The sequence below is a fragment of the Lynx rufus genome, unplaced genomic scaffold (genome assembly GCF_022079265.1).
Source record: "Lynx rufus isolate CCGP_SWC_20201006 ecotype Redwood Valley unplaced genomic scaffold, mLynRuf1.p SCAF_57, whole genome shotgun sequence".
In the NCBI taxonomy this organism is placed as follows: domain Eukaryota; kingdom Metazoa; phylum Chordata; class Mammalia; order Carnivora; family Felidae; genus Lynx; species Lynx rufus.
Window position 1 is genome coordinate 591450 of NW_025814875.1, and position 13843 is coordinate 605292.

General features: G+C 64.0%; 1 protein-coding gene across 3 annotated transcripts in view; it reads left to right on the forward strand.

Annotated features, from left to right (window-relative positions):
* TBC1D2B (TBC1 domain family member 2B) overlaps window positions 1–13520 on the forward strand; it is a 71606-nt gene extending 58086 nt beyond the window's left edge. For 2 of the 3 annotated variants that reach the window (XM_047101115.1, XM_047101116.1), the window contains exons 10-13: window positions 593–710; window positions 7076–7261; window positions 7410–7531; window positions 10734–13520. In XM_047101115.1, coding sequence (XP_046957071.1) covers window positions 593–710; window positions 7076–7261; window positions 7410–7531; window positions 10734–10926 — 619 coding nt within the window. In that variant the 3' untranslated portion in view covers window positions 10927–13520. Of the gene's footprint in view, window positions 1–592; window positions 711–7075; window positions 7262–7409; window positions 7532–8274; window positions 8375–10733 lie in introns of all 3 variants that reach the window. The other variant, XM_047101117.1, reaches the window with a different exon arrangement.
* Window positions 13521–13843: the final 323 nt, after the last annotated feature.

Sequence of the window (13843 nt, forward strand, 5' to 3'; positions counted from 1 at the left end):
AGAGCTGCATTAGCTAAGCATTTTTTTTTTTTTTAACGAGGCTGGTTGATCATTGGGAAAGAATTTCAGCATCCTTAAACGAAAACCAAATGAAAGGGTTGGCGGGAGCAGTACCTTTGTTTCTTAAACATCATTTATCTTAGTGTTTATTTTGAGAGGGGGAAGGGGCAGAGAGAGAGAGAGAGAGAGAGAGAGAGAGAGAGAGAGAATCCCAAGCAGGCCCTGTGCTGTCAGCACAGAGCCCAACACGGGTCTCGAACCCATGAACCATGCAGTCATGACGTGAGCTGAAATCCAGAGTCGGACGTGCCTCGCTTGGGGCACCCGGCTGGCTCGGTTGGTGGAACACGTGACTCTTGATCTCGGGGTTGTGAGGTTGAGCCCCACGTTGGGGGCAGAGATGACTTAAAAAAGAAAGAAAAGGACGAATGTGTAGCTCGTGCAGGAAGTTGCTTGTTCTCTGCTGGGGGACCGGAGATGGCCGCGGCTGTGTAAGCAGACGGCGCGTTGCGGCTGACCAGCCGTGTGGCCCGGGCCCCGGTGTGCGGGGTGCTGGCCCTCACCTTGCTGTCCGCTGTCCGTCTGTTTACAGGTTGGTGGCGGTGGCCCTCCTGTACCTGGAGCAAGAAGACGCGTTCTGGTGTCTGGTCACCATAGTGGAAGTTTTCATGCCTCGAGACTATTACACCAAGACGCTGCTGGGGTCCCAGGTACGGCTAGAAACGCCGCGTGTCAGTCAGCGGCCTGGAGAGTCCAGCCGACACGTGGTGAATTTAACTTCGGTGGGGGAGGGGCTCCCGTGCGTGCTGGGCCTTGAAACAGACGTACGAGGAGGAGGGCGTGCTGCAGACCCCGGGCCTGGCTGAGTGTGACCGGGCGGGGAAAGTCCCACCGGGCACAGCTGTCCCCCCCCCCCCATCCCCTGCAGTCCTGCTGTCTCCCTCCCTGAGCACAGGTGTCCTCTCCATAGCCCTGCTCTCTCCCCAGCACACGCTGTCCCCTCCCCAATCCCCTGCAGTCCTGCTGTCTCCCTCCCTGGGCACAGGTGTCCCCCCCCGCCATAGCCCTGCTCTCTCCCCAGCACACGCTGTCCCCCCCTCCCCCCATCCCCTGCAGTCCTGCTGTCTCCCTCCCTGAGCACAGGTGTCCCCCCCCCCAGCCCTGCTCTCTCCCCAGCACACGCTGTCCCCCCCCATCCCCTGCAGTCCTGCTGTCTCCCTCCCTGAGCACAGGTGTCCCCCCCCCCAGCCCTGCTCTCTCCCCAGCACACGCTGTCCCCCCCATCCCCTGCAGTCCTGCTGTCTCCCTCCCTGAGCACAGGTGTCCCCCCCCATAGCCCTGCTCTCTCCCCAGCACACGCTGTCCCCCCCCATCCCCCATCCCCTGCAGTCCTGCTGTCTCCCTCCCTGAGCACAGGTGTCCCCCCCCCATAGCCCTGCTCTCTCCCCAGCACACGCTGTCCCCCCATCCCCCATCCCCTGCAGTCCTGCTGTCTCCCTCCCTGAGCACAGGTGTCCCCCCCCCCCAGCCCTGCTCTCTCCCCAGCACACGCTGTCCCCCCCCTCCCCCCATCCCCTGCAGTCCTGCTGTCTCCCTCCCTGAGCACAGGTGTCCCCCCCCCATAGCCCTGCTCTCTCCCCAGCACACGCTGCCCCCCCATCCCCCATCCCCTGCAGTCCTGCTGTCTCCCTCCCTGAGCACAGGTGTCCCCCCCCCATAGCCCTGCTCTCTCCCCAGCACACGCTGTCCCCCCCATCCCCCATCCCCTGCAGTCCTGCTGTCTCCCTCCCTGAGCACAGGTGTCCCCCCCCCATAGCCCTGCTCTCTCCCCAGCACACGCTGTCCCCCCCTCCCCCCATCCCCTGCAGTCCTGCTGTCTCCCTCCCTGAGCACAGGTGTCCCCCCCCCATAGCCGTGCCCTCTCCCCAGCACACGCTGTCCCCCCCCCATCCCCTGCAGTCCTGCTGTCTCCCTCCCTGAGCACAGGTGTCCCCACCCCAGCCCTGCTCTCTCCCCAGCACACGCTGTCCCCCCCATCCCCCATCCCCTGCAGTCCTGCTGTCTCCCTCCCTGAGCACAGGTGTCCCCCCCCCCATAGCCCTGCTCTCTCCCCAGCACACGCTGTCCCCCCCCCCCATCCCCTGCAGTCCTGCTGTCTCCCTCCCTGAGCACAGGTGTCCCCCCCCCATAGCCCTGCTCTCTCCCCAGCACACGCTGTCCCCCCCTCCCCCCATCCCCTGCAGTCCTGCTGTCTCCCTCCCTGAGCACAGGTGTCCCCCCCCCATAGCCCTGCTCTCTCCCCAGCACACGCTGTCCCCCCCCATCCCCTGCAGTCCTGCTGTCTCCCTCCCTGAGCACAGGTGTCCCCACCCCAGCCCTGCTCTCTCCCCAGCACACGCTGTCCCCCCCTCCCCCCATCCCCTGCAGTCCTGCTGTCTCCCTCCCTGAGCACAGGTGTCCCCCCCATAGCCCTGCTCTCTCCCCAGCACACGCTGTCCCCCCCATCCCCCATCCCCTGCAGTCCTGCTGTCTCCCTCCCTGAGCACAGGTGTCCCCCCCCCAGCCCTGCTCTCTCCCCAGCACACGCTGTCCCCCCCTCCCCCCATCCCCTGCAGTCCTGCTGTCTCCCTCCCTGAGCACAGGTGTCCCCCCCCCATAGCCCTGCTCTCTCCCCAGCACACGCTGCCCCCCCCATCCCCCATCCCCTGCAGTCCTGCTGTCTCCCTCCCTGAGCACAGGTGTCCCCCCCCATAGCCCTGCTCTCTCCCCAGCACACGCTGTCCCCCCCATCCCCCATCCCCTGCAGTCCTGCTGTCTCCCTCCCTGAGCACAGGTGTCCCCCCCCCATAGCCCTGCTCTCTCCCCAGCACACGCTGTCCCCCCCTCCCCCCATCCCCTGCAGTCCTGCTGTCTCCCTCCCTGAGCACAGGTGTCCCCCCCCCATAGCCGTGCCCTCTCCCCAGTGCAGCCTTCCTGGGGAGCCCGGGGACAGGAGTAGGCAAGCCAGAGATTTCTGAGGGGGGGCACCTGCGAAGGACCAGGGAGGGAGCAGGGAGGCGGGGGAGCCCCCGGACCAGGGACAGGAAGGTGGCTCGAGTGGGACGGGTCCCAGATGGCCGCGTGGTTCTCAGGAAGTCTCGGCCAGGCCAGCAGGGACCCCTGTGACAGACCTGTGTCTCATGCCGACAGGCTGCATCTGCATCGGGGCTCCGCCGTGGTCACTCCCTTCCTGGGAGCTGGCAGCGGGGCTGGCAGTCACCCCCCCCCCCCCCGGCGGGAGACGTGCCCACAGCACCCGGCGCCCGAGGGCGAGGGGGCCCGAGGGCGAGGGGGCGGGAGAGCCCAGGCTTGTCTCCTGGGGGCGGTTCTGGCTCCAGAGCAGCCCGGGGCCCCTCCCCTGGGCCGGGCTGGGGCCGCCGTCCCTGCTCCCCAACTAGCAGTCCTGCTCGTCGGCCTGACCCTCACGGCCCTGCGGAGGCAGCAGAGGCACCGGCGGGGGATGGGCGGGTGGCAGGAGGGGACTGACGGCAGTTCTCTCCTCGCTCATCACGGGCACCGGCAGTTCTCTCCTCGCTCATCACGGGCACCGCCCGTCAGCGGGTCTGACTCCGCGGTGCCCGCTCCTGTCTCCTGTCCCCCATCCCCGCCCCCGTGCGGGAGGGACCTCCCTGTTCCAGTCTGGGGGTGACTTCCTGCCCTTGCCTCTGGGCCACCAGCAGCCGCCTGGCTTCTCAGCTTCTCTGTCACTGTGTGACTTGCCTGGGTAAAATCCCTCAGGGTCTCGGTTGTAAATGCTGGGAGTAGGTTCTGTCCGCCTGGCTGGCCCCTGCCTGAGTTTTGCTTTAGATTTGCACATCTGCCTTCAGACCGGGTCCATCGTGGCCTCTGTCACTGCCTGCCCTCTGCGCCCGCCAGCCCACCAGCCTGGACTCCCCTCATTTCTCGCCCCCTGCATCCCTGCGGTTAGCTTCTGGTCGTTGCCACCTGCCTGGTGGCTCTCATCCCTGCTCCCCCTTGACCCCTGACCCTTGCCAGGGTGCCCTGCTTTCCTGTATAACTGTCACTCTTGGGGTCTGCCGTGCCCCCTTGTGACGGAACACCTGCTCGCCCGTCACGCCCTGACCTCGGGTGAAGACGTGACTCCCTAGGTCACCGTTGGCCCGCCTGCATCCTGGAGAGCACCTGCTCTGAGCGCTGAGCACCGCTTCCTCGGTGCCGCTTCCTGCCCCTCTGGGGCCGCCCGCTGCTCTGGTCCGGGGCCTCGGGGACAGCGCTTGTCTGACGGGACCCTCCCCGTGTGCCTGCTGGTCCTGTAGCTGGTCAGCAGCCCTGACGTTCATTTCAATATCGCGGGCACGCGGCACGGTGCGCGCGGAGCGTGTGTGAGCGAGCTCTCCGGCCGGGGGCACTTAGCGAGCCCCCCTCGCGTCTGCACAAAACCATCCGGAGGCAGGCATCACGGTCCCCCTCCTCCTTGGGAGACAAGCGGAGCTCAGAGACGCTAAGTGCCTTGCCTGAGGAGCTACCACCAAGGCCCAGGCTGGGGTCTGGACCTCTGTCCACTCCTCCTGGAAGGCCGGGGAGGAGAGCAGGGCCTGGGCTCTGGGCCCAGTGATCCCAGGAGAGTCATCTGGTCCTCCGGTGACCGCTTCAGTTTGCTAAGCGACTGAGAGGCTAGTTTCGCCAGTGTGTAAACTAGGAAGTGAGCAGTTAACAGGCAGCAGTCACTGTTTTGTGGGAGTGAGGGGGCCAGTAAATAATGTTCTGTGTATCACAGACGCCTGGGAGCCAGTAGCTTCAGAGACTCAAAATCTCAGATGACTGTGTTTCAGAACAAGAAGGTCTCACTCCGAAACTTACTCCAGCGGCAGGAAGGAGCCTTTGTCTTCGTTCCCTTGAGCCAGGCCCGCCCCCCTGTGGGGCGTGGCCACGTTGCCGGGCGCCCCGTGCCCCAGTTTCCACATCTGTAAGATGAGCGTCAGACTCCCCTCCTGTGGAGTGCTTGACGTCAGATTCAGACGATGCTTTAAGGGTCTGTCATAATGTTCAGAATTAAAAAAAAACTCGCAGTTACAACAGGCAGAAGGGAAAGACCTATCTTAAGTATGTGGATTTGAGATGAACTGTGCCTCGTGTTGTCACGGAAAGGGAATCGTAAACTGAAGAGACTCTCTCCCCAACTGAGAAAGTCGCAGAAGCTCCCGAGGAGCAAGCAGGTGACACAGAAAGACGGTAAGAGGAGGACGAAAACCGCGTTACTCTACCAGGGAGACCACGGTTGGCATTTTGATGTGCTCCCTTTTTGCTCCTCCCCCACCACCTCCCCTTAGGTATGGACGTTGGGGGCGTGAGGTGTCCTGGCTGCTTCGCGTCACGGCTCCGGCGAGTTGCCCCGTTCGGTGGCTGCCGCGTCCCGTCGGGGCAGTGCGTGGACTGTATGTGTCCTACAGGGGGCACCGCGTGGGCCGCCCCGAAGCGGGGACAGCTTGTGTGCCCCTCTGCCCCCACGGCACCCTGCCTCCCAGATCCCTGCCAGCTGCTCGCGGCTTCTCCATCGTTCCATCCGCCGTGCACCGGGACCCGGCCGGCGCCGAGGACCCCGTCCCCCGGTGTCCCCTGGTGTCCCCCGGTGTCCCCCGGCGCGTTCCTTCCCCCCCCGCACCCCGCCACCTCCCGAGCCGGCGGGGCTGGGGCTGAACACGGGTCGAGCGGTGCTTGCTGCCGGCTGCTCTGCACCCGGCCCTCTGCGCCTGGACAGCCTCGAGCGCAAGGTGCCACCTGCCGCCCGACGGATACAGGGCGCTTCTCGCGCTGTGGGGGCGGCTTCTCGCCCCTCCTCTTCAGCCCAGTCCCACCCCTCCTGGCAGAAGGAGTCTGTTCCCGTCACTCATCCCGCGGTTACTCGTTCTGGGGGCACTTGCCCTTCACTCATCCCGTGGTCACTCATTCTGCGGTCACTTGTCCCGCATTCATCCCGTGGTCACTCGTTCCGTGGTCACTCATCCCAGGGTCACTCATCCCGCGGTCACTCGTTCCATGGTCACTCGTCCTGTGGTCACTCGTTCTGGGGGCACTTGTCCCGCATTCATCCCGTGGTCACTCGTTCCGCGGTCACTCATTCTGGGGTCACTCGTGCCGTGGTCACTCATCCCAGGGTCACTTATCCCGCGGTCACTCGTTCCATGGTCACTTGTCCTGTGGGCACTCGTCCTGAGGGCACTTGTCCCGCAGACACCCGTTCTGGGGGCACTTGTCCTGCTCTCATCCCGTGGTCACTCGTTCCACGGTCACTCTTTCCGTGGTCACTTGTTCCATGGTCACTCGTCCCACGGTCATTCATTCTGGGGTCACTTGTCCCGTGGTCACTCGTCCCAGGGCCACTGATCCCGTGGGCACTTGTCCCACAGACACTCATTCTGGGGGCACTTGTCCCGCACTCATCCCATGGTCACTCGTCCCGTGGTCACTCGTCCCGCAGACACTCGTCCTGGCGTCACTCGTCCCACAGTCACTTGTTATGTGGGCACTTGTCCGGTGGTCACTCATCCCGGGGTCACGTCCCACAGTCTGCTGCCCTCCCTTGCCCACCTTCAGCCCCTGAAGGTGGCCGGCACTGGCCTGGGCCCCGGCCTCAGGCGCGTGCTGTCCCTAGGCCGTCGTTCAAATGCGCAGGCGCTGTCTTTAGCGGGTGGTGCTGACCCTGCCCACTGAGAGGGGCGAGGCTTCCGGGGAGACCCCTCTAGGGGAGCAGGCACCGGCTGCATCACATGGCGCCCTCGCGTGCCCTGGAGCGGTCCGTGCAGGTGTCCTGGGGCGGCGGCGGCTGGGAGGTGCAGGCAGCGCTTCGCGCCCCGTGACATCCGTGGGACGGCCGTGCTGCTGTCCCACCCACTGACTCTTGGGCCTGGGACTCGGTTGTGACCCGTATACCCTAGATCTCGCGTGCGGCGGCCGGGCCGACTCTTCCCCCGGCTCAGGAGCGGATCAGAGCGGCCTGTGTTCTTGGGTGTTTGGGGCACACGAGTGGGTCTCAGGCCCGGCGCACCCCCGCCCCCCGCCCCGCCCCCCTCCGCAGGTGGACCAGCGGGTGTTCAGAGACCTCCTGAGCGAGAAGCTACCCCGTCTGCACAGCCACCTGGAACAGCACAAAGTCGACTGCACCCTCATCACGTTCAACTGGTTTCTGGTGGTGTTCGTGGACAGCGTCGTGAGTGACGTCCTCTTTAAGATCTGGGACTCCTTCCTCTATGAGGGACCGAAGGTGGGTGTGCTCGCCGGGTTTCCGGGCAGCACGGTGGTGGCCAGCTGCCCGGGTGCGTGAGGGGCCACCGTGGGGCCGGGGTCACGGGAAGCGGCCGCCCCGGGCCGAGGCGTGCCTCTGCTCACAGGTGTCTCTGTCCCGCCCACAGGTCATTTTCCGCTTCGCCCTGGCCCTTTTTAAGTACAAGGAGGAGGAGATCCTGAGGTTGCAGGACTCCATGTCCATTTTCAAGTATCTCCGTCACTTCACGCGCACTGTCCTCGACGCCAGGTGCGTCCTTGGGGGCGGGGGGGCGTGGCGAGAGCGGGAGCGCTGGTCCCTGCTTCCCGAGGAAAGGGTGGGGACGGGCTGGGGACACCAGGTGGCTTCCAGTGATGGGGAGGGGCGGGGGGAGGATAGAGGAGGACAGTTTATTTTTTTCTCCAATGAACATCAGTCCCAGCAGCAAAGCAGCATTTTTATTTGTCCAGCAAGCCTTTACCGAGCGTCCGGGGCACAGGGGGGCACGGTGACCAAGGACGGACATCTCCCGTGAACAACCTAGGGGAGACCACTGGCGTGACAGGCTCAGGGCTGCCGTGGGGGGAGCCCAGATGGGACAAGTGCAGGGGAAAGGTGGGGGTGAGCGGGGCCGGGGGGACCCCAAGGAGAGGGTGTCCTGGGCAAAGGGATCCTGAGGAGTGGAGGGGAGAGGCAGCGTGTCTGGGGCCGTGGCGGAGCAGGACGGGCTTCATCCCCCAAGTGTCGGGAAGACAGGAGGGCTGGCATCGGAGAGGAGACCCGGGGCCTGGGGAAAGGGGGCGGGGGGCGGGGGGCGGAGGGGGTAGACTAGAGCATGGGACAGGAAGTGGAGCTTGGGGAACCCTGGGCTTCTGGCCCGGGCACCAGGCCTCGGCGGATCGTGTCCGTGTTGTGCGTGTGCCCCCGACCGCGTTTGGCGGCTGTCCTGGGAACTCGCCAGGGGCTCCCACGGCCAAGGCGGGGTACGGTTCACTGCTGTCCGTGTGGTACAGGGCCGGCCGCCTTTCCCTGCACATGACCGTGTTCCACGTCAGGCTTGTCTACCCGTGAGGAAGCCATGAGTCTTTCCGCAGAGAAGTGTCTGTGGCTCACGTACGTTTTCAGACTATTTTTTAAATTATTTCTGAGAGAAAGAATGCAAGCGGGGGCGGGGGCAGAGGAAGAGAGAGAGAGAGAGAGGGTCCGAAGCAGGCTCTGCGGTGTCAGCGCAGAGCCCGATGCAGGGCTCGAACTCAGACTGCCAGATCGTGACCTGAGCCAAAGTTGGACGCTTAGCCGACTGAGCCCCCCCGGCGCCCCTCAGACTTTTTGGACTGTAGCTCGTAAGACCATTTCATATCAGAATGTGAGCTGCCCGTGCCAGAGCGTACAGAAGTGAAACGGTTTGTTGAAATGTTTGTGGTTCTTGCTAAAGGTCTGTGTTAGATGTTGAGGTTTCTAACTTCCTGTTACAAAACGCTCGTCATGATTCACCACGTGGGTTTCTCATCCACTGATGTGTCACAACCTGCTTGAAAGCCCGCAGGGCCCCCCAGCAAGCTGGCAGGTGCCCCTCTTCTTGGCTGGCCCCGCGAGAAGCCGCAGGCCCTCAGGGCCCCGGCGCCGGGGGAGCCCGGCCGCAGGAGGGCTCTGGGGCAGGGGCTGGGCCCAGGTCCCGGGGAGGGGACGCTGCGAGCCAAGGGGCTGATGGCTGAGGCCACGCCCGACAGCCCAGAAGGCATCGCGGTTTGTAAGGATTTTCAGGCAGCTTGACGTATCGGCGACAGTGGCCTCGGTTTCGCCAAATGAAAAGCCAGGGAGCAAAGCCTGAGACAGAGCAGGCCGAGAGCGTGTGCTACCCTTCCATCAGGTCGGGGTCCCCTAACCTCCCTTCAGGCCCAGGCTGCAGGATGTGCCCCCCCCACCCTCCCGGCAGCGCCTCCCGCAAGCTCTGCAGCGCCACCTCGTGAGCGGCCTCGGGCACAGCCGCCCGGCCGTTGGCCTCAGGAACTCAGTCCCCGTGGCTGGGTGGCGACCCGGGGGTTTCACTCAGCTCCCCGGGCTGGTGGGTCCAGGGGAGCAATTCCACATAACCGAGCGGCTCCGTGAGAAAGGAGGGCGCGGGTGCTGAGTCCCGTGTGCCCAGGAGACAGCGGGTCAACGGATTAAACCAGTCTCGAGTCGGGGCCCCTGGGGCCTTCAGCCTGGGCTGACCATGGGATATCTCTCATCTCCTGACCGGGCCGCAGAGCTGAGTGTTCTGCCCTGCCCGCTGGGCCAACAGGCCCCGGCAGCACGGTCCCACCAGAGGCTCTGTGAAAATAACCTAGTGTTGTTTGCCTCCCATAGAGGGGGCTGGAGGCCAGCTCTCAGGTGCGTGGAGTCTGCGACTCGTGGCTGTAGGAAAAGGGGCTGGTCGTGTGGCCCTGGGTCCCGGGTCTGCGCTCACATTTCCGTTCACAGACCCCTGCGGCCCCGGCCGGTGGAGCCCAGTAGGAGGCACGGCTCTGTGCAGGCCTGTCCTGTTCTCCCACGTGCCCGTGTTCTAGAACAGTCTGGGAAGCTTGGCATTTGAAGGTGGCCTTCCTGACCTTTGACCTCACGCAGGGAGTCCTCTGGAGTCCTCTGGAGTCCGGCTAAGGAGTAGGTGTTTGGAAATTCAGTAGGGAGAAATGCCAAAGGCTGCACCCTCCCTTAACGTTACACCTTCTAGAATAAACTTACATCAAGGCAGCGCACGTGGGTGGATGGTGGCAGGCCACCTGTGGCCGCTGGCTCTGTCCTCACCGCCTCTCCTGGGTCTGGAGGTGCGCCAGGGCCCTGTGGCTGGGAAGAGAAGCCCCTGGGCTGGATGAATCGGGGGCTGCACCCGGCCCCAGGCCCTGGGGCACCTTCTCATTCTGATCTTATTAAACCACTGGCCAGCAGCTACAGCCCCGTTTCTGTGATTTTAAACCGTTTACTGTAAATCAGTGCCTTGATCCCAGGAGAGTAGGAAACCCATAGAGTGCACATCTGTCTGCAGACGTGTTGGAGCCTCGTCGTGTGGCTCCTGGGTATGACGGTGCCTGTCAGGTGGGCCTGGGTATCCGCTGCTCCCCGGTCAGGCCCGGGACAGCCCTCCGGGCCATCCTTCTGCTGGTCCCGAAGGCTCAGGCTCGCCGGCCCTGCAGTCACAGGCAAGTGCCAGGCGCTGTCCTTGTGTGCGTGTTGTGGTGGCAGCTCTGGTGACCCCAGACCTCAGGAAGGTCACTAACTTATCCCAGCCTATCGACGAGGAATCAGAAACCAGGAAGGGAAGGGACGTCACCTGCCCCACGACAGAGCGAGCGTGTCTGAGTCCAGGCCGTGGCTCAGGGCCAGCCCCGTAGCCTGTGCGTGAGAAGGGCTGGCCTCCAGGTGATACACCTGCTGGGGTCCCATCCTGTGTCCTGCCCTGCTGACGCTCCGTGCCTGTCCTGTGTCCTTCCAGGAAACTGATCGGTATCTCCTTTGGGGACCTCAACCCGTTCCCCCTGCGCCAGATCCGGAACCGGCGCGCCTACCACCTGGAGAAGGTCCGGCTGGAGCTGACGGAGCTCGAGGCCATCCGGGAGGACTTCCTGCGTGAACGGGATGCCAGCCCTGATAAGGGTGAGCTGGTCAGCGATGAGGAGGACACCTGAGTCCCCCGTCCCCACCCCCCACGATGCTGCTCTTGCCTTCACAACCAAAGTGTGCCAAAGGGTGACCGCAGAGACGTCTCTGCTCCTTTAAAAGCCCGAATGTAACGCCCGTGGTCTCTGGAGATCTGCCGGGCAGACATCCAGGGCCACACCGCACTTTCTCCTTTTCCACTCGCGGTGGGGTCTGTCCTGTTTACAACTGTCTTCCGTGCCGTGGCACGTGGCTGCGCCTGTCCCCGGCTCGCGTGGTCTGTGCGCCCCCAGGTGAACTGGCTGGATGTTTTCCAGGCCCTGTTTACTGCACGTGTCAGCTGGGTTGGTCACTGGCTCGCGCCCTCGGGACCCCGTCCCAGGCGCCTCCCTGTCTCGCTCCTCCTGCACCCGGCGCCGCTGAGGGCCTCCGCCGAGCAGCCACACTGTGCTTCGCGCGCTCCCGGGCCACAGTGTGGCTGCTCCGGGGGCACGAGGGTGGTGAAAAGGGGCCTTTCCTAGAAAAGCAAGTGCGTCCCACGCTCAGAAGCGGCCTGTAGAAAACCCACACGCCTTCCCTGCGGGCGAGCGGCCTCGCCTCAACTCTGGAACAGCACTGGCCCTTCCGTGCACAGCGTTCCAAGCAGCGAAGGGCCTGGCTTTCCAGACAGCCCACACTCCCTCCTGGGCACCAGCTGGGCTCGCCTGCCCTCAGCCTGCCCTCTGCCTGGCGCAGATCTCTGTGAAATCCTTCTTTTTGGCGGGCTCCGAGTCACCGTCTGTGGAGGGAGCCGTCCCGCAAAGCAGGCCCTGCCCTGGGGCCTCGGTAGAGGGGACAGAGCAGGGCCGTGGTGCAGGTTCCGGGTGACAGTCGAGGTCTCCTCCACCTGCTGGTGTGGGGGGAGGCGGCTGCCGGGGCTTGGGGCACCGCTCGGGTCCCCTCCCCGGTGCTGCCCACGGGCGTCCTCTCTGGCAGCGTCCTTGTCCATCCCCGAGGCCGTGGGGGTCACACCGCCCAGGCAGCTCCGGGGGCGGAGCGCTAGCCGTTTGAAGCCCCGGAGAGAGGCCTTGCCCAAGGAAGTGGACCTCTGCTTTATCACAGCGAGGACCGTCCCTGATGCGGACGTGTGACACTGTTTCCTGGCACAGTATTGCTCAAATAGGAAAGAAATGACTTCAAGTGGGATTTTTACACTACCTGGAGAAGTTGGAAACAGCCCTTAGTTGATGTGTTCGATGCAGCCTGAGTGCTGAACCGATGGAATTTGAAGCGCTTTTTTCCCAAGTAGGGATGTCCTGTCACCAGCGTTGAGCGGGGTCCAAGCCGGGTCCGCATCTCCACAGACTGAGTTTGCGTCCGTAGGTTGGTTGACTTGATTTTCGGGTATCACACACGTTGCACCGTTGTTCGTTTCCTGGGGGTGGCTGGTGGCGTCCTCACTGCCATTCGCGGACCCCCTGCCCTGGCCCCCACGCAGCTGCCGGCCTGGGGACAGCGGTGAGGATGTGCGGCCGGATCAGACCGTAGTCTCCGGATCGATTTCCCGGAGGGGACGGTGCTGCTGGTTTTGTCCTTCTTGCCCCAGAAAGACGCATCTTAAAGACGTGGATCGGGCCCAGGTTCCCACTGTATGTGGCTGGAGTCGTGGTTTCAGGGAGCGGCTGGCCGGGCTGTGCTGCTGCCTCCAGGCGGTCGTCCGAGGCCGGAAGTTGGTGTGAAAGCCGAGGGGTCGGGGGAACGGGCCAGGGGTGCTGGCCTCTGGGTGTCCGGAGGGCAGGAGGGGAGCTTGGCCTGGTCCGGACGGGACAGGATGGGGCCGTCGCTCCAGAACCACAGGGCCCGGAACGGCCCCCTCTCCTGCCCCCTCCACCGGGCGGGCAGCGTCCCGATGGGGCGGCCTCGGCACCGGCCCAGGGCCCCTGCAGGCTGGGTCTCGTGGCGACACTTCTTGCCCAAACGCGTGTACCGTGGCCAAGGGGATTCCCTCAGCGTGTTGGGGGGGGCACCCGCCAGCTTGCACGTGGATGTGTTTTTGTTTCATGGGTTGAACGTGTTAATACTTTTGTATATTTTTTCACTACAGTTTATATTTTTATAGACTTTGTATCGAGGTTTTTCTAGATGACGTACATCTATTTTATATAACGAGTCTTGTGTACGGCTCCCTGTATTTGTGTATAAACCTGAGCACGACGTGGCTCCCCACTCCCGGGCCCCGGGCATCCCGCCTCTGGCTCATGCTGGGGCTGCTTCCCCAGGTAGCACCTCCCTGGTCACTTGCGGCCATGCGGGCAGCTGTCCGGCACCCGCTGGGGCTGGACCGAGACTGGATTCTCCCTCCACTGTATCCATATAGGAAATATTCTAGGCAGATAGCCAGCGCGTTTTCCTTTTTGAAGCTAAACGTGTGTACTGCACAAATCCCCACCCTTGGCTTTGTGCCGCGTGGTCTTCCCCAGGTGCCCTGGGCGGCGGTCAGCCTGGGGCGGGAGGGGGTGTGCCGGCAGGGGGGCTGCTGGCAGGTGACTTTCCTTCATGTCTCTGCAGCTTCTGTGCTCGTCTTCCAGTTAAACTTTGGAACGGTCCTACTAAAACACCAAATAAACTACTAATTTGTATAACATTGTGGTTTGAAACGTGGTTATAATCACTCGTGGCGGGGCTCACCCCAGGGCTTGGGGGGACAGGGTGTTTAGGTCCGTGCCCTTGGTTTGCTCTTTCGGGGCGTGAGGGACGAGACGCCTCGCCTCGGTCAGCGGTGCAGCCCCGGGAGCCGAGGCCGAGCTGGCAAATGGGGGGCCTCGGCCGGGAGCCGCCCTGTGTCTGGAGCAGCCCCCCCGGGTCACAGCTGTGCCGTGCCCCGCCTGAGTCATGGGTTGTTTGCCTCTCGTCTGGGCTGACCGCTCGGCTGCCACCGGGGACACCATCCCCCTCAGCCCCCATCAT